General features: G+C 40.1%; 1 protein-coding gene across 3 annotated transcripts in view; it reads left to right on the top strand.

The window, feature by feature from the left end:
- Window positions 1-18249, top strand: part of mysm1 (Myb-like, SWIRM and MPN domains 1) — a 110450-nt gene extending 92201 nt beyond the window's left edge. The window contains exons 19-21 of one of the 3 annotated variants that reach the window (XR_005945522.1): window positions 3897-3954; window positions 12175-12244; window positions 14533-14675. Coding sequence is in view for 2 of the 3 variants with exons in the window: in XM_041208508.1 (XP_041064442.1) it covers window positions 3897-3954; window positions 14533-14697 (223 nt within the window). In the remaining variant the exon portion in view is untranslated. Of the gene's footprint in view, window positions 1-3896; window positions 3955-12174; window positions 12245-14532; window positions 14960-16429 lie in introns of those variants that run through there. The other 2 variants (XM_041208509.1, XM_041208508.1) reach the window with 2 other exon arrangements.
- The last annotated feature ends 2408 nt before the right edge of the window (window positions 18250-20657 follow it).

Below are 20657 nucleotides of genomic sequence, written 5' to 3'. Positions count from 1 at the left end.
ACCAAACAGATCTACAATGCTGTAAGAAAGAACTTGCATCGATATACAGTACCTTTCATTATCCCAAGTGCTTCACAGCAAATTAAACTGTCACTATTGTAAGGAAGTTTGGCATCCAATTTGCACACACCACATCTGACAATCAGCAGCGAGTTAAACAAGCAGATAATCTGTTTTCATGATGTTGGTCGAGAGATAAATATTGGGCAAGACACCAGGAAAGCTCCCATTCTTCATTTTCTCCACTGAAATTCAGAAGTAGTCGCATAGGATTCTGAAGTTTACATAGATTTGAGGTTTCCCCAAATCCAATTATTGACTGCACCTACACTGTCCTGCAGGCTCCTTCTCACAACACAACAGACTATAGGAATCAAATGAATTCCACTCCATTCATCTCCTAATCGCATATGATATCCAGGATTAAATCATGCAGGCCTGTGCACACTTTCTGACAGCTGCCATGATGTTTTTGTATTACATCAGTTGTCTATCACTCCACTGTTTGCCACTGCATAGAAATTTGTTATACATGAATATGAGGGATGCCCCCTGCACATTTGCCTTATCACTTCTGAGGAACCCAGGCACAGCTGTAGAACACGACTAGAGTAAGTTAGTTGGCTTAACTAGAGTACCCATCAAACACTGAAGCTGGAATTGGAGTCCTCAGACAACAATTCTGTAATGGACAGGGATGAGAGAGAACTGCAATCCCTGTTCCCTTCCCTTAATATCCATAATCAGTGTGTTTTTGAAAAGGAAGATGTGTGTATTTCTTAACCCCTGAGTGCACAGTCAGTTTGAATAACCAGTAGCACACTTTTTCTGAGTTTAAATAAAGCGGGTTATTTATTCAAACGTTCAACCCAAAAATCCAACACTGTGTCATTCACTCACCACTCTCACACACGCACTTGAGGAAAATACAGCTAAAGAGGATAGTGCACTTTTAAGAGTCATAAACAAAGGAATAGGTCGTAAGTCATGTGATTGGTTTGTCTTGGTGCAGGCCTGGTGAAGAATAAGCTCTTTTCTACACTCTAGGTGTAGCTAGGTGAATTCAGTAACTGAAGTTGTAAATCAAAGTCGTTGAAGAAGTGAATTTTTCAGAAAGTCATGAAATTAGTTGCAAGTAGCCTTATTACCCTAGGTGGCTGGTTTTCTGTACTGGTGGACTTAAAAAGCCACATGCTTGGAGACCTTACAAAGTTGCAGTCTCCAGTCTTAAGGCATAGGCGTTGCTGCCTTTGCTGCTGCTGCTGCTGTTTCTTGCTGTGTTATTTGCAGACTGATTGGTTTCTTCCTGGTGCTTGGACTAAGAAAGATTGAAACTGTCTTCAGATAACCAATCGGGTGACCGCATGATCAATACTTCTATTGTCCACCCAGAATGATTTGTAGTTCAAAGCTATTGCTACACAATGGGGATGGATGACGGACATTCATACCTATTTATGATTTAACTGGTTTCCGCAGCTCTCTTTGTCATTGAGCTGAGACAGTGGGTCTGGGAGTCCGTTGATTTGGAGTTTCAAGTAAGTCCACAAGCGATAAATGTGAATTCCACAAATGGATTTTGCCTTGGTATGTCCATTCAAGGTGGGCATCCCACCTGTGGTCATTCAGTTGGGAACTTTCTGGAGACTTGAGATACTTCTGAGTCTATGCAGAATTGCAAAAGTCACCTGATCCTCAGCAGCCACCTCAGCAGCCTTTTAATGTTCATTTTTTTAAAAAAGGAAGTTCAAGAAAATTCTATTATGAATATGAAGTGCCCTTACTGGGCAAGACAATTCAAATACTGGGCCAAGACCCGTGGCTTCCTGCAGTACAGCCATAAAGGGGTGTCCAGTAAAATTGTATTGTGCTGTATTACTATATACCCTTGCTCTGCTGCAGGAGCAATGCACAGAGTAACAATTAGAAGAAAACCTTCTGTATGATGAGAGAGAGGACACTCTATGTCATCATTGTCCCTTTTGTGTCACAACTTTTCCTGTTGGAAGAACATGGGACTTCAGCTTGCATTATATTTTATTTGGGAATGCTTGAAAACCTCAAGACCATGCCAGGATTCTTGCTCCCAGCCATTTTTCTGTAACTCCACAGTTTATTTTTGGGCTCCTTTGGCTACAGATAAATGCATCTCCCCTTTAAACTGCCAGAAATCCTTAAAAACCTTATAATTGGCAAGCTGCCTAAGGAGAGCACCTTTCTTGCTGCCAGCTCACCTCAGCCATGAAAACTGGGCATGGTCTAGGAATTGGGATGGCTCCCTGTGGCAGCCAATGTTCTTGCTCTATTCAGCTCTTGTTATTTAATTTAATCAGCCTAAGGCCACTTCTGTACTTTGATTTATTCTTTAACTAGAACATCACTTAATATTTTTGCTGTTTTTGCAATCTTCATAGCAACAGAACAGGATATTTCTTAAACAAAAGAGATCTGTTTACAAAATAAGTAGGGTATGAAGCCCACAGGGAAAGTATTTTATAATTTGTAATTGAACATTACCAATTTTAATTGCTCAACCATTGATGGCTGTGCTTTAACATGTGGAATTGCCTTCCTAAATCTCTCATTTTATCTCTCTTTCCTCCTGTAAGATGCTCCTTTAAACCTTCTTTGACCAAGCTCCTGTCCATCTGCCCTAATATCTCCTTGGGTGACTTGGTTCCAAATTTTGTTTGATAATGTTTGTTTTGGGTCATTTTATTATGTTAAAGGTACTGTATAAATGCAAGTTGTTATATGAATGACAGATCATTTTATCCCTAGTTTTCCAATCTTTCTGCAGCTTTTCATTTAATTTGCTAGCCATCTGATCTTGTCCAAAGAGCAGTTTCTCTCACTGGCAAATAATCAGTCTTGAGTTTCCAGGAAAATTAGTGAACAACCTTGGAACTTTAGGTTTATTCCTTATATTTTCAGTAATCCTAGATTTGAAACAATTTTGTGGCCTGTTAGCTTTCACTTTGTAGGTTGGTCTAATGTGGATTTTTTTTTTCCCCACAAATACTATACCAGCAAAAATGTAGCTATGTCTGCTCTTCCAAAAGCCTTTTATATCTCTTGACATGTGATAAATAATGAATGATAATGTATATTCTATCGTAATTCTGGAACTGCTGAAGCATCAAGGCATAAGGAACAAGTGAAGTACTGTATTTGCATGTCTGTTTTCATTGAACTGTTGCCTTTTCTTAGAACTTGAAACCCTTTGTTCAAATAGCTTTTATTCAAATGGAAATCTGTACTGTTTATGTATTCCTGCATAGTAAATAATGTAGCTGCTGGCTCAGTGACTTTATCCAAGAAGTAATTGAAAATTCTCATCCCTGTTTCTGCTGAGTTAGCTTGTCTCAGTTGAGGTAATGATGGGTTTAGTACAATTAGCCTCCATATCCCTCAGTCGTGGACAGCAAAGTCAACCAGGGTTCCTGCTCCTGATTGCAAGCTCCGCAGTCAGGTACTTTGCTAATACTCTTAGCCAAGGTTCACAGATGGATTATAGAATTTTAGGTGTGGACAACCCTGGAACTGTACCCAACAAGGAGCTGATGCCAATAGAGAAGTGGAAGCAAACTGGTGAAAGAGAGAAAATCCACACACTGGTGAATTTTTTGTTAATGTGCTATGAATTTTTACTTAAAAGCAAAAAATTGCTGGAAATGCACAGCTGCTTGATTAGTACCTGATCAGTAAAGTTGCGGTAATGTTCCAGCTATAATCATTCAGTAATATGTGTTTAACTTTTGAAATCAAGAGAAATAAACAATGTTTTCATGACACCCTGTGTGTGTTAATATCAGCATCCTACTTAATACACTCAGCAGAAATCCTCCAGCACGTCCAATAGAATTATTGACTATTTTGTTCTCTTCTGTTAACAGTAGTGTCCCGATGCTCCGCATGTTTCACAGAGATTCCAATTTGACATGTTTACAGAAGGTAAGTTTATGAGAAACACTATAGTGTTACTCTCTTATACCTGTAAGATTGTATTCATATAGTGTAATGAGATAATGCAGTATCTGAAATCAAAGAGTGTCACTAACTTCTTAATCAGACTTCTGTGTTCATGCATGTAGGCATGTATGTACTTCAGAACAGTGTTTAGTAGCTGTTTCCTCTACTAGTCAGATGTTTTTGCTCCATATTTACTACTACTATCCATTATCATATTCAGGAACCTTTGCATAATGTTTTTCAAAAATGTTAGCATGGCTAGAAAGGCCTTGAACGGCTGTGTCTCTCTAAAGGCACAATTACATGCAGGGTGAGAAGGTGGAGTATGTGTTAGCCCCAGCAAGGCTAAAGAGATTCCAAACTGTCAGCATTCTCTTGTGAAACTGACAGTAACTGGCAAGATGTACAGTTAATGCAGAAATCCAGAAGTTGCTGTTAGTGATTCCCTGTCCTTTCACAGGGTGTTGAAGTCCTTGCAAGTGGCAGACAATTAGAAACCACTTGGACTCCCACTTTTTAGCGACTTGCACTTCCTATTAGCCTCACTGTATAAACTCTTGAAAAAGTTACACCACGTTAAATGAGGTGTAACTTGCTTTTTAACGGCATACTAAACAATCTCCCTGGCCCTGAAAATCTAATTTTATATTCTCCATTCCATGATAAAAATTCAAAAGTTTTTAAAGTAATAAAAATTATTTTAATAAAAGATTGTTTGACATTTCACCTTCTACCTTAATCCTGTGTGTATTTCCCAATAATTATTTCACTTCCTTGAAAAATGGTAAAGAAGTTTGCCGTGAGAATTCTTCAGTAAGATTGGCAGCTTGGCCTAGATTATATAACTTGCCAGAGATCTCCTATAACTGGTACCAGAATAAAATTAACATCAGTAAAGATGAAATCTATGCCACAGAGACCACTAGATCTTTATGAGGAGCTTTCTTCGAGGCCACAGCAAGCACTGTCACTTCATCGCTGACCTCAAAATCCAGGCCTTTAAAACCAGGCAGATGTGAACTGAACCAATTCCTGAGAGTAAGTACCAGGAATAGAACCCACTGTCGTATGGTTGTGCGATCAGTCTTAGCACAGAGCTCCGAAGAAGAGTCATACATACTCAAAACGTTAACTCTGCTTCTCTCTCCACAGATGCAGCCAAACCTGTTGAGTTTTTCCAGTATTTTCTGTTTTAATTCTAGGTTTCCAGCATCTGCAGTATTTTACATTTATTCTAGAGAGCGGGCTTTTTAGGTCTGGTATTGTACAATGAGAAAGCGCTAGTTAATCATCTTGTTGTAATGGAGCCTTTAGGGAAGAGTGAAGTTTGCAATTGAGTCATTAAGTTTGAAAGTGACGTAGTTCAATCCGAAACTAGGGTCTTAAATCTAAACAAAGGAAACTACGGAGCCACAAGGGGGAAGTTAGCTGTGGTAGATTGGTAACTACATTAAAAGATTTGATGGTAGACAATGGCTAGCATTTAAAGAATTAGTACATGGTTTACAACAAATATAGATTCATTTGAGGCAAAAAACCCAAACGAGAAAAGTGATCCAACCATGGCTAAAAAGAGAAATTAAAGATTGTATTAGATCAAAGGAAGAGGGTTATAAAGCTGCCAAAAAAATCATTCTGACAATCAGCTGTCTTTTGGGGATTGGGTCTGTTATCATTTGCTGACAAAAAGCATTGTAGAGCAGACCATTTTCCTCTCTGAACCTTGGAATGTTTTACGATGTTAATGGTACGATAAAAATGCATCACCCTCCTGCCCATGTAAGCTGCAGGTAGAATTTGTCATGAGAGCAGAAGTTCCCACGTACACTATAAAGTGTCCAGAATTTGGGTGCAGGTGCAGGCATGGAGGTCAATGAAGGGGAGAGAAAAGATGCACAATGTTTTGTGGAGAAGAGAGGACTTTTGGAACTGGTGCTTTATTCAGAGAAAAGAGAGTACCAATACTAACAGCACTGAGTGCTTGCAGTGACTGAGGGGGAGAAAAGAAAGAATGTCAGTATGAATTTAGGCTAGTGGTGTTACAGCTTGAACTGAGCGGGAGTGCCACTTTGAATTGTGGGGCTGTAGGGTTGGTGGGGAAGAGTGATGTCTGAATGGGCTTGAATAACACTAGTCAGTGTTCCCTCTAAGCTGCTCAGCAACCCAAGGTTCCTACGCTGGCCGCACACAAGTCAGTCCCTTTAAGGTGCTGTGCATATGCAGCTGCTTAAAAAAAATTAAAGGAGATGCACATTTAAATTGCCTGTGCACTTCAAAAGGAATTATGGGATATGTAGGAAACAATCTGACCTGAATTGGAGTAGCAGAAGAGTGCCAGATTCAATAGGGTATTGGGGTTTGTTGGGGGATGGGAAGATGAGAAATAGATTGAACAAGGAGTAGGAGAAGTTTACAGGTTGAGTTGAACAGAATGAGAACAGTGTCAAGTTGAATTGAGGTAGCGATGCAAAAGACTGCTATTATCAATTGGGAATGTAAGGAGCAGAGTGGGCTGAAATTTATGCAGGAGGCAGAAGTCCCACTTCTGCAGCGAAGTGGGAAGCGAGTCCATTTCGGCCAGTGGTGGGACCCAGGGACACATGTTACCATCAGCAGCTAATTAAGTGGGTGCCATCTCAATTAAGGATGGTGGCCACTCCCAAAAAATGCCAGCCCATTAAGACATCCAGCAGCCTCAGCAGCGCCAATGGCCATCACTTGGGCAGCAGCTGTGGAGAGAGGGCATTTCAATGGCCGGGAACCCTCAAAGAGTGGTAAGTGGAGCTGAGCAACACTGAAGCCAGTCAGGCCTGAAACTGCTGAGAGGATGCCAAGTTCCTCTGGATGGCCTTCCCACATGGCGGCTGCCCACCACCCCGCCGTGTAAGTAAAATACCCAAGGAGGCAGAAAGTGTCCCTCAAGTGGGTTCCTGGCAGCGAGTGATCTTCAACCTTTCTTACCACTGGCAAAATGGCATGATGGCTGGAAGATCCTTCTTGCACTATTTTGGCAGGCTCCCCACATCCCAGCCTATCACCAAAGGGGTGGTAAAATTTTGGCCCATGTTTTTGAAAGTGAACGAAGTTGAGTAGGTAATAGTGTCTTCATGATGTGGGTGTGTGACTCCTGAGTTAATTTCTGGGGAAGAGATCGCCTTAAGCAGACCGTTCACAGCCTTGCCATCCTATTTGACCCTGAGCTTAGCTTCTGACCCCATATCTACTAAAATCACCTGCTTCCAGCTCCGTGACATTGCCAGTCACTGTCCCTGCTTCAGCTCATCTGCTGTTGAAACCCTCACCCATGCCTTTGTTACTTCTAGTGTTACAATTATGAGGTTTGTAAGACTAGGTATTTACTAGGTTTTGGGACTAGGTATTTAATTTAGTCTAAAATGAAGGTGGCCATGTGACCTGTTCTGAAGTCTGCCTAACAACAGGTTTGGGTGAGGGGGCTTTTAAAGATTAAAGTAAGGCCAAGATGGTTGTTTTGGAAAGACAGTATAAGGTGTTCACACTTGGAGGCAGCAGCAATTATGTTTACAGTGGTTAGACTGGTAGTCTCCAAAGTCCCAGGAAGGTGTTGAGAATGTCAGGGTGTAAGCAATTATGTTTTAAAGTGCTCATATAATTCCAAGGTAGAATAAAATTAGGGTCTAAAGAATAGCTAATCAGCATTTCTGCCAGGGTGTGATTCATGTTGCCTTTGAGATGGATATTGAGAAGGGAAAGGTTTCTAAGCTATTCCCAAAACTCAGACATTGGCAGTCTGCCAGAATCTGGGGGAGAGAGAGCAACTAAAGACCAAAAGTCTCTGTGCTTCACTGCATGCGAATGCAGGTGAGAGCTTGCATGCTGATTGGAAAAGCCAAATTTGTGAGGAGTTAAAACGAGCTGGAAAATGTGCCCAGCTTGCCCTAGAGAAAGAACCTCCAGGGGGAAAAAGGCCCATTGTGAGAGACAGTTCTGAGATTACAAATTATCAGATTGAGAAAGGAAAAGAGCAGAAGCAAACCTTCAGGAGCTAAGAATCACCTTGGACTGGTTCTGTAAGAATTGAATGTCAAAAGGGAATGTAAGGTGTCCTTGAAGTGTTTTTTTTTTGGTTGCACTAAAAGTAAAAAGGGGAAAGTTCTGTTCTGGGGTTTATGTAGCCATTCAACAAGATGATGGCTGATCCGCCCCTGGACTCAACTCCTTTTTTGTGCCAGCTCCTCATAGCTCTCAATTCCCTGATATTTCAAAAATCTATCTACCTCTTCTTTAAATACTTTCTGAGATGTAGCCTCCATAACTCTCTGGGATAGAGAATTCCAGACATTCACTACTCTCCAAGAGAAGAAATTCCTCCACATCTCAGTTTTAAATGAGTGTCCCCTTATTCTGTAACTATGTCCTCTAGTTCGAGATTCCCCCACTAGTGGAAACATCTTCTCAACATCTACCCTGTCAAGCCGCCTCAGAATCTTGTACGTTTCAATAAGATCACCCCTCGTTCTTCTAAACTCTAATGAATAAAGGCCTAAACTGTTGAGTTGTTCTTGATAAGTCAACCCTTTTATCCCAGGAATCAGCCTAGTGAATCCCTTTTGAAATCCCTCCAATGCTGGTAGATCCTTTCTTAAATATGGGGACCAAAACTGTACACAGTCCTCCAGGTGCGGCCTCACCACCACCCTGAACAGTTGTAACAAGACTTCCCTATTTTTAAACTCCAATCCCCTAGCCATATAGGCCAAAATTCCATTTACCTTCTTAATTACTTGCTGCATTTGTATGCTAACTTTTTGTGTGTCATGCACAAGAACACCCAGATCCATCTGTGCTGCATTTCTTTGCAGTCTCTCTCCATTTAAATAATAGTCTGCCTTTCGATTCTTCCTGCCAAAGTGCATGACCTCACACTTTCCTGCATTAAACTCCATCTGCCAAGTTTTTGCCCACTCACTCAATCTGTTTATATCCCCTTGCAGATTCCTTATGTCCTCATCACAACATGCCCTACCATCTATTTTTGTATTGTCAGTAAATTTGGATACATTACACTCTGCCCCCTCCTCCAAGTCATTAATATAGATAGTAAATAATTGAGGCCCGAGGACTGATTCTTGTGGCGCCCCACTAGTTACATCTTTCTAACCTGAGAAAGACCCACTAATTCCGACCCTTTGTCTTCTGTGTGTTAACCAAACCTCAATCCATGCTAATATGTTACCCCCAATACTGTGAGCTCCCATCTTGCGCAATAACCTTTTATGTGACACTTTATCGAATGCCTTCTGGAAATCCAAATACACTACATCTACTGGTTCCCTTTTATCAACTCTGCTTATTATATCCTCAAAGAACTCTAGCAAATTTGTCAAACATGATTTCCCATCCACAAAACCATGTTGACTCTGATTGCATTAAGCTTTTCTAAATGTCCTTCCATTTCTTCCTCAATAATGGACTCTAGCATTTTCCCAACAACAGATGTTAGCCTGACTGGCCTATAGTTTCCTGCTTTTTGTCTCCCTCCCTTCTTGAACAGCGGTTTTCCAATCTGCTGGGACCCTCCCAGAATCTATTGAGTTCTGGAACATTTGGACCAATGTCTCCACTGTCTCTGCAGCCACTTTCTTTAAAACCATTTCCTTTAAAATCCTCGAATGCAGGCCATCAGGTCCTGGCGACTTATTTGCCTTTAGTCCCATAAGTTTGTCAAATACTTTGTCCCTCGTGATAGAGACTGTTAAAAGATCTTTCCTCCCATTAGCTCCTTGCTTATCTGATATCTTTGGGATGTTTATAGTGTCCTCCACTGTGAAGACCAATGCAAAATATTGGTTTAAGTTATCTGCCATTTCCCTGTTCCCTGTTATCAATTCTCCATTCACATCCTCCAAGGGTCCCCCGCTCACTTTAGCCACTCTCTTTCTTTATATATACCTGTAGAAGCCCTTGCTGTTGTTTTTATATTTCTTGCCAATTTAGTCTCATAATCAATTTTCTCCCTCTTTATTAGCTTTTTCATCATCCGCTGCTGGTTCCTAAAAAATTCCCAATCCTTTGGCCTACCACTAGTTTTTTCCACTTTGTATGCCTTAGTTTTTGATTGAATACCCACCTTGACTGCCTTTGTTAATCATGGGTGGTCCAACCTTCTCTTTGAGTCCTTCTTTTTGATTGGGATAAATTTTTGCTGAGCTTTATGAAATATCTGCTTAAGTGTCTGCCACTGCTCATCCACTGCTCTTCCCCATAGTCCATTTTCCAAGCCCGCTTTAGACAACTCTTTCTTCATATTTCTGTAATTGCCCTTATTTAAGTTGAGGACACTGGTTTGAGACCTGAGTTGCTTGCCCTCAAACTGAATTACACATTACTACATCTAAAATAGCCTGTTCTCAGGTAGGTTCTGCAATGTATCGCTCTAAGAAACAATCCCTGATGCACTGTTCAAATTTGTCTTCCATGTCAGCCCTGCCAATCTGATTTGTCCAGTCAATACGTAGATTAAAACCACCCATGACAATTGTAGCGTCTTTCTTACATGCCTCCATAATTTCCTGATTTATATTTTGTCCTACATTGAGGCGACTCTTCGGGGGCCTATGGACGACTCTCACCCATGACTTCTTTCCCTTGCTATTCCTTTTTTCCACCCAAACTGACTCCACATCACGACCTATTGCATCTATATCACTACTCACTGCCACACCCTTACCTTCCTTTCTTAACAAAGCCACCCTACCTCCTTTTCCTTATTGCCTTTTTCTGGAATGTCAAATACCCTTGAATATTGAGTTCCCAGTCTTGGTCATCCTGCAATTACGTCTATGTAATAGCTATCACCTCATATTCCGTTATTCCTATTTGTGCCGTTAACTCATCTATCTTGTTACAAATGCTGCATGCAATAAAATTAAAAACCTTAAGCTTTGTCCTTTACCATTATTACTCATTTTGATCCTGATTTCTGCTGCACTCTTCTGCTTATATTTTCTGCCCCTTCCTGTCACTGTTTGATTATCGTTCGCCTTTTCACTAAGCTACACCTCTGCTCTCTCATTTCTTTTTGATTTTTTAAAACTTCCCTTCAATTGAACCCCACCCGCACCACTATTAGTTTAAAGTCACATCTACAACCCTTGTTATATGATTCGCCAGGACACTGGTCCCAGCATGGTTCAAATGAAGCCCATCACAGTGGAACAGCTCTCTCCTTCCCCAGTACTGGTGCCAGTGCCCCATGAATCGGAACCCATTTCTCCCACACCAATCTTTGAGCCACACATTTATCTTTCTAATCTTATTTACCCTACGCTTATTTGCACGTGGCTTAGGTAGTAATTCGGAGATTATTACCTTTGTGGCTTTGCTTTTTAATTTATCCCTGAGCGGCTCATAGTCTCTCATCAGAACCTCTTTCCTAGCCCTGCCTATGTCGTTGGTACCTATGTGGACCACGACAACTGGATCCTTCCTCCAAGCTCCTCTCCAGCCCAGAAGAAATGTCCTTACCCTTGACACCAGGTAGGCAACAAAGCCTTCGGCACTCATTGGCTTTCCTGCAGAGAACAGTATCTGTTCCCCTAATACTACTTCATTTCTCTTTTCTCCCCCAACTTGAATGGCGCTCTGTACCACGGTGCTGTGGCCAGTTCGCTCATCCTGCCTGCCATCTGTGCCCTTGTCCATACTGGGAACAAGAACCTCATACCTATTGGACAATGGCACTGGCTGAGGCTCCTCCAAAGCTAAGTTCTGGATCCCCATACCTGCCTCACTCGCAGCCACATCCTCCTGTCCTCTGACCATGGTCCAAATTTGATGTAATTAATCTAAGGGGTGTGATTGCCTCCTGAAACACAGTGTCCAGGTAACTCTCCCCCTCCCTGATGTGTCGCAGTGTCCGAGCTTGGACTCCAGCTCATCAACTCTGAGCCAAAGTTCCTCAAGCAACCAACATTTGCTGCAGATGTCACCGTGAATCGCACAGGCGTCCACCAGCCCCACATACTACAGCTGCAACACATCATCTGCCCAGCCATCTCTATTCTATTTAATTAAAGTGTTAAATATTTCAAACGTGAATTTCTTAACTGTACACTTCAGTTGTAATGTCTCCTGATTTAGACCAGTTGGCCTATCAAAAGAGACATGGAAGAGTTATCCACCTACCTGTTTTCCTGTGATGTCACATTTTGTCTCCAACAGGTAGAAACAGGTTGAATGGGCTCTCTGCCACCAGTTTTTACCTCGCTGCGCCACTACCCTTCTCATACAGGTCCGCTCTCCTCTCGGTCTTTTATCCTGTGTCTTCGCTCTTCTCATGCTCTTTTATCCTATGTCTCTGCCGCTCCCCTCATGCTCTTTAATCCGGTGTCTTTGCTCTTCTCATGCTCTTTTATCCTATGTCTCTGCCGCTCCCCTCATGCTCTTTTATCCTGTGTCTCTGCCACTCTCCTTGCACTCTTTTATCCTGTGTCTTCGCTGCTCTCCTTGCATTCTTTTATCCTGTGTCTCTGCCGCTCTCCTCTGCCTTTTTATCCAGTGTCTCTGCCATTCTCCTCGTGCTCTTTTATCCTGTCTCCGCCGCTTTCCTCGCACTTTTTTATCCTGTATCGCCTCTCTCCTCGTGCACTTTTGTTGTGTCTCCATGCTCCTCGCGCTATTTTATCCTGTCTCCGCCGTTCTCCTCGCACTTGTTTATCCTGTTTGAAGTATAAGTAGCCTGCAAAGATAGTGTTCAGTCATGAGTGTTTTTAATCTTTTAATAAACATCTTAAACACGAAGTCCTGTGTTACCTTTTCCGCTATTAACTGGAAATTCGAAATTCTTTTTAAAAGTCATCGGTCTCTACAGAGATCGTAACACTAGACTCGACTGTTCTAATACTTTCCTGCCTAGCCTCTTCACAAACTTGAGCTAATCCAAAACTCTATTGCCCATATTCTAACTTGCCCTAAAATCCATTCACCCATTACCCCATTGCATGCTGACCTACATTGGTTTCCGATTTGATAATGTCTCAATTTTAAAATCCTCATCCTTCTTCAAATTCTTCCATGGCTTTGGCCATTCCCTATCTCTGTAATCTTTTCCAGCTCCACGACCTTCTAAAATCTCTATGCTTCTCCAATTCTGGCCTCGTGTGAATCCCTGATTTTAATTACACCACCATTGGTGATAAACTCTGGAATACCCTCCCTATGGCTCCCTGCCCCTCCCCTCACCTTCCTCCTTTAAGACACCCCTTAAAACCTAACACTTTGACACAGCTTCTGCTCACCTGTCCTCATGGGCAGGATTTTCCCATCGGCGAGCGGGTGCAGGGCCTGCTTGCCAATGCATAATATGATGCATGGTGACGTTAGGTGGAACTCCCGACATCACCACGACCCATGTAAATTTTTAGGTAGGCGGAGGCTCAGCAAAATCAGCTGTGCATCCCCCAACCTGTCAGTGGCCAATTGAGGCTATTGACAGAGTCATTAAACTAATTAACGAACCTGCCCGTCCAGCCTTAAGGTTGGTGGGCAGGCCAGGAGCCCTGGCGGGCTTCAGAAAAAGCATGAAACCTCATCTACAGGCAGGATGAGGTTTTATGTAGGTTTTAAAAAATTTAATTAAAGTTTGTTTAAAAGTTATGGACAAAAGTTATGATAGTGTCACATGAGGGGATATGTCAGGGAATTTTTTCTTTTCTATTTTTAATAATTTGTATATTAGAGCCAATCTCCCTGAGGCAGCACTTAGCCTCAGGGAGATGATTACGCTCTTTCATGCAAATGCACGAAAGAGCGCATAAATGGGTTTAGGGACTCCCCCCCCCCGCTCACACAGGGAGCGCAAAGCACTTCTGTGCGGACATCATGCTGGGCGGGCCTTAATTGGCCCGCCCATGTAAAATGGCGGCGCACTCCCAATTGGGGGCGCTGATCGGAGGCGCATCTCCATGTGCCCGCATTTCAACTTCCCCTCCAACAGGGGGAAAATCCCCCATATCTTGGTTAAAAACTCAAATGTCAAATCTTGTTTTGATAACGCCCCTGTGAAACACCTTGGGATGTTTCACTAAAATAAGTGTAAGGTGTTGGTTGGTCTCTTGAAAATAAAAATGTTGCAAGTCACTGCATTTTGAAGTACAAAATACTTAAAGTTAACCTGAATCCATAATTTTAAAAATAAAAATTCAACATTTTCTATCTTCAGTATTCGGATTTCCTGCTTTGGGCTTTTAAATAATTCTGTTTTCTTCCACCCCTAAATATGGTGAAGGAATGGTGTGTACACTTACAGCTGAAGTTATAAAACTAGTGTCTTTTATTCATATGCATAGGCTTAGTTTATAGGGGGCTTTGTCACCTTTTTTTATTTTAAAGCTTTTAACTTTGCTAGCTTTCTGTTTTAGCATGCAAACATAACACAAATGGTGTGATCTCTTGGAATACAATTGTGAGCATTCACCTTGTGTTAAGTCATTACTTAACATACACTAATCACTTGTGTTATTTGTGCAGTATTTAAAATGTTTCAGTAATACTTACAACTCTCTTTTTGTTGTATTGTAGCTGCTTGAGTCCATGAGGAAAACATTGGAAAATCAATGGAATTCTGCAGTCACTGAAGAGTTTCTGACCCAGATTGAAGATTTGTTCCTTGCAGGTTATAACATTGAAGACAGGAACAATAAATTTGAAACTATTTCTCAGCTTCCAGTAGAACCAAGCAATTAATTTGTTGTAAATGTATTTCCAAGATCTGCGTCTGATGTTCAACTTTCAAAAAAATGAACTTTGCACAGAAAGACCTAATGATATTGTCAGAAGAATCACCAGAACTTATACAGTAGAGAAGCCAGAGGAATTTTCAATACAATTTGGCTAGTTTTTGAAGGAAATTGAATATAAAGAAGCCTGGGTTGGTTCAAAGGACAGCCTAGGGGATTATTTTCTTCCCAAGTACTCCCCTTTTTATAGAATAAAATAATGATCCTTATTGGCAACGTCTTTGACTTTTAATTAAAAAGTGAGCAATTTTCTTGCCATCATAGAGCCAGTTGAGTGGGGTCATTTCCATGCAGTCAGTTTTGAGGATCATTGAGGAGTGGCTCAGTAGAAAACAGCAGATGCTATGATTTCAGACTGGTTTGAGTGCCTCTCTGAAATTGCTTAACCTTAGGATGTCAGCAGGGAGATCTACATCCAAACCTGTAGTGTAACTTCTCGGGGTTAATGAACTTTCAATTTATTGAGCCCACTGCTCTTAGATGTTCCCAGTTATTAACTGTAGCATCATAGCAGGGAGGAAATTCCACAACTAGGGTTTCTATAGCTTCAAGGAGATTATTGTTTTTTTAAAAACAAAGTTGGATTAATTCATGGTAAAACCATTATTTCTGCTTTGAAAAAGATATTTTAAACAAAGATTACTTCTATGAGTCTTTCCTTCCCTTTAGTTAGTGCAGCTGAAATACATTACAAAACAAAAGTTTGTAAGACAATGTTGCTTTAAGAATTGTCCTGTTGTACTCTAAATAATTACATTGCTTCTTTCAATGCAGGACAGAGGGTACTGTTTTGAGACAATGTGTGGCATTTGGATTTATGATCCTCAGGCTTCAGCTTTATTGTAGCATGTGGATTCTGTTATTGAAATCGGGAGTGTTAGCAGAGAAATAGCTTTCATTTGTACTCCAAATGCACTGAAGGGGCAGCTATCTGCTTAATCCAGATTGACCACCACCCTTCACAAAAACAAATACAAGCAGTCAAAATGTCCCTTTACTTTTTCCTTCCTTCTCCTATATCTCTGCTTGGGAAGGAAGGAATAATAACATTTGAGATAATGTTATAAGAAAAATAAGTGTCCTAGATATGTGAAAATGTTGAAATAATAGATTTTACAGAGAGTATATACAGTGTTTGATACTAAAGCCATGTGGTTGATAGATTAAGGTGGTACCTCACAAGTTATGGATTAATTCTGGAATTAAAACAATTTATTGCATGATGAAAAAATTTTTTTTTCACCATGTAAAGCATCCAGTGCAGTGAATAATACTGTGGTAGAATTACTCTGAGTGAGAGACCTTTCCCTGAAATCTCAGGATGGTTTTTAGATTCTAAACTTCTGCCATAGTTGTTCAAATATCTGCATTCAAAAAAAAACCTTTGGGGTTCTTGCTCTACTGGACAGTGAAATTATTATTTATTATTGGAAAGTAAACACACTGGCTGCATTAATTCTTGGTAAACCTACAGTATGTCACCCTTATTAATTTAGCTGCCTGATGGCAGTGGCTGTTTGTGCAGTCCAGTTATTAACACAGGCATCTACTGCCTTCCCACAACCAGCCTTACTGAAAATGGAACATGATAAAATTGTAAAACAAGTGACTTAAAGACTGTAGTTTTGGGGTCTGGAGTTTAATCATCTCTTTTTTTATGGAATCTCTTTGGATTCCAGGTGCTGACCAACAGTTTTAATTTGCACCCCAGCACTGGACCTTGACATCAGTATTTAGGAGAAGGTAAGTTTATTTCAACGGTAGTCTAATTAAGATAAACTCTTCAAATACATCATCTGTGTGGTTCTATTCTGGCAGGAGAAACACGGTGATGATCTTCACATGGCTGCTTTTGAACTGTAAGAGTTTGGAATATTGCTGTAAAAAAGAATATGATTGCATATTATAAAAATAGCATTTCAACAGGTAGTATGTACCCTTTGTGCCAATCTTAGCAAAATCTCATTTATGTACTGGCAACTATTGAAATGTTACCTAATTGGTTTTCTCTGGGTCTTTTTGTAAAATTAAATTCTGAATTCCACAGAAATACTAAATGTGAAAAAGAGAAAACCACAACTCTTTTTATTCATAAGGTGACTTTGATTTGGACCACAGGAGTGTCTTCTATCTCTTGATTCCAAAACATATCAGCATATTATACTAGCAAAAGAGATCCGTATTACTTTCAAAGTAAGACTTTCTAAGAGGTTAAGTTCAACAAAAAAAATTTCACTGACAGATGTTTCCATGCTCCATGCATGCCATGACCCCATACTATGACCTCAGACCTTTCCTTCATTGAGGAGGACAGCATGCCTCTTCATATTGGGTGTACTGGCCTCTCAAGATATGCTGATCTTTGAGTGTGCCAGGTTGTAGGAATTTCCAACATTAGTAGTCCTTGGTTCTGTCCTCTCCACATCACCAGCCTTGTAAATAGAGGGCAGAAGCTGCATTTTTTACAAAGCCTAACAGATATGCCCAGCAATGGTTGGGAACCAGCCTTTCTGGGTCTGTGTTATTTTCCAGCCCTTGTGCCAGACTTACCATGGGAATGTGCCAGAAGGCCTTTGGAATTTCAGCCTGTACATGTATTAACTGCTTAATGGTCATTTGCAGCTAGCTGGTGGAGTTACTGTTTGAAGCAATCAAAGGAATAACGTTAAGATAATAAAACTTTAGCATAATATTTTAAAGTATATAAATGTGTATAAACTTCGTGATTTAAAAGTGACTTATTTATATTCCCTATTCCTGACGTAATTTAAGTAGTGCTATTTAAACAGCATCGCAAATATAGAACTGAATTCTTTCACTTCAAATGCATTCTATAAGAAACAAGTTAAATATTTGAAGCAGTTATTTTGATTTTTTAGTGAAATATGAAATAATTTCATTTACATATGCATTTGATTTACAGTGACATATAGCTAATAATGGCAGACTCCATTTATTCCACTTGATGAAACAATCAATAAAACAAAAGCTTCCATATATTGATTGATAGGTTGTTTTGTGTGAAGTAGTCAGTGGCACAATCTCACAGTTCAAAAATGAAAGAAGAAAGTCAAGCTTCACTCTTGCGATTCATAACATTAAAAACATGACTGTGTTATAGTCTTATAACAAGCCGGAGTCCAGCTGTTAATCCATTTTTCAGTGTTCAAAAGTACAGAATTCAGACTAGCTGAATGCTGTAGATTCAAACTTAATTGAGGACAGCTGAGGTTGATCCAGAATACTGCCATGAGATGATTCAACAACCTTAAAAGGCTACTGCTGATTAATGGAAATTCATAGCCAGTTAATTAGACTCAGTCACAGCAATTTGCCAGCTCTCTAGAAATCATGCACTAGTGGCAGTAAGCACAAATCTAGGAAAGATAGACCAGTCGCCTCATATTACGGAACATGACATTGCTGAAGAAAGAGACATGTTGCCTAAGCTTTTCATCTTGCACTAATCAGGACAAACATAAGAATGCCAAATTTTAAATGATCACAACAATTTATAACACAGGAGAAAAGGGGTGCTGATTGGTTGGCAAGTCCACTCTGATTGGCTGAGTTATGGCCATGGAGAGAGCAAAGGGGTACTAAAGGCTTCCCATGCTTCTGAGTAATTAAAAAAAGGTGCAAGGCTTGAATGTGTTGCTTTTGTTTGCAGAAAATGGGTCCCTGGATATGTCGTTTCTAGAAAGCTTAAATAAGCCACGTTTTGAACTCGACTGATTAGCTTAAATTGGTTTTTAGGGAAGCTATTAGTGCACTTAGGATTGTTCAGCAAGTGCTGCCCAATCATGGATCACATCTAACAATAGATGTTCTGTTTTAAGCTTCGCAAGCTCAGGTTGGTTGATTACAGTCTGTACTCTGCCTACTATGAATAGCCGTAGGAATAAGCAGTTTGATTCAATCAGCCAATCATTGGGACGTATAGCCTATGCACCTGACATTGCACTGGCACTGAAATTTATACACAGTGTTGCTCAATTATGTGGTAGGCAGTCTTTTTGGTCTGACAGCAGCATCATATTGATGGAAAATAACACTCGCATCGCCACTGCATAGTAGCAACGTCAAATGACTTGCTTAACCTGTTGTTCAAATTTTTGAGTTAGTTTGCCTTTCAAGGGTAATTTGAGGAGTACCAGGCACTTTTCAGGTCCAAAGTTGGCAGGCTTTGGCCCATCTGCAAGATTGTGCAATGCACAGGGAACAATGACCTGATCAGGATTGCCATTGTCCTGCAAGCTAGCTTTGATGCACTCAATTTCTGCATCAAGCTTGCAAGGTGAGCAAATAGCTAGAGTCTGAAATACAAGATTGTTATTAAGGCCAATCTTATAGCACATGGAGCTATACAAATCCCAATGCATATTTTTACTAGTGATGGTAGGCTTGCGATAGACAGTAGTGGGGAAACCATTAGCGGATTTCTGGACTAGCACGTTGAAGAAAGGGAGCATGTTAGACTGCTCCAATTCACAAGGAATTGGTGTGCGGGATGTGTAAGGAAATTATGGTGTGTAAGGAAATCCATAGAAGCAGCTGCAGATTCAAGGATCACGAATGTATTATCTATGTATTTAAGATAATCAATTGAGCTTAAAACATGGCTCATTTACATTTTCTGAAAAGAAACTCAGGGAGCTGTTCTCTGCAAACGAAAGAAATATTTTCAAATCTTGCGCCTTTTGTGAATTACCCAGAAGCTTGGGGAGCCTATAGTTCTCCATTGCTTTCTTCAAGTCAATGCCTCAACCAATCAGAATCGACTTGCCAACCTAGCAGCACCCTTTTCTCCTGCAGTACAAATTGTTGTTTTTGTTTGAAATTTAGCATTCTTGCATTTGTCCTGATGAATGCAAGATGAAAAACTTTGGAATCATGTCACTCTTTTCAGCAATGAAGACAGAACATTATCCTGAAGTTTATTTAGGAAAGGTACAAAGAGAATGGAAAAATGCACAAACCCACATTTCAAAAAACTTCTAAATTACAGTAAGTAAACTACTTTCCCCAAAGTGCTTGGTCATAGCATAAGCCTACCCAGATTCAGATCCAAAAATCACAATCAAAGGAATCCTTGACTACTGTTTGATCTAAGCAGCAATTTATAAGAACCAGGCAGAAATGGTGTTGGTAGATCAAACAGCAGCTGAAATTCCAAGCATATGCTCTTGTACTTCATGCTGTACTGAATTATATGATACATTCTTGTTTAATTACATGTTCCATGAATATTGTCCTGAATACATTTATTTCTTGTCAACTTGTCAGTAGGTTTTTGGTTAGGAAGGTCACAGTGCAACGTTTAAGTAGGTTTTAGTTAAAAAGTCGAGATAATAAAGAATGTGTTGATAATACTGACTGCATGGTAACACACTGTAAATAATACTTTCCTGGAACAATATCTACATTATTTTTCATTGGTTGAAGTTATTTGTATGTCTTTTTGTGAGCTTAACGAAAGTCAAAAGTATGTACAGTATATGTGATCACACTTGTTAATGCTGCTTTTTGACTTCAAAAAAGTAGCTTAATCTAGCTTGTTACGTCTTCATGTTGTAAGTAAAGGTTTTGAGAGTTGCAGTTTTAAAATATAAGATTAATAAATGATCAGTTTTGTACAGTAATAATGTAGGTCCTCCAATGCGGTTCATATTTTTATCAAGCCACAATAACTGCCGATGGACAATGTTTATTGTCTGTATATATTGTGATTTCTGTATTGTGGTGATCTGTAACTCAAAAAATAAGATGAGTGAATTAAAAAAAGTTCAATCATTTTTATACTGTTGATATTAAGCTTTGTTTACAGAACTAATTATGTGATCTTACAAAAACATGATGGTTCAGAACATGCTGGAGCAGAACATCTTGCAACATGCTCAGTGAATT

Source organism: Carcharodon carcharias, chromosome 16 (assembly GCF_017639515.1).
Source record: "Carcharodon carcharias isolate sCarCar2 chromosome 16, sCarCar2.pri, whole genome shotgun sequence".
NCBI lineage: Eukaryota > Metazoa > Chordata > Chondrichthyes > Lamniformes > Lamnidae > Carcharodon > Carcharodon carcharias.
This window is presented reverse-complemented; position numbering and strand designations above follow the sequence as displayed.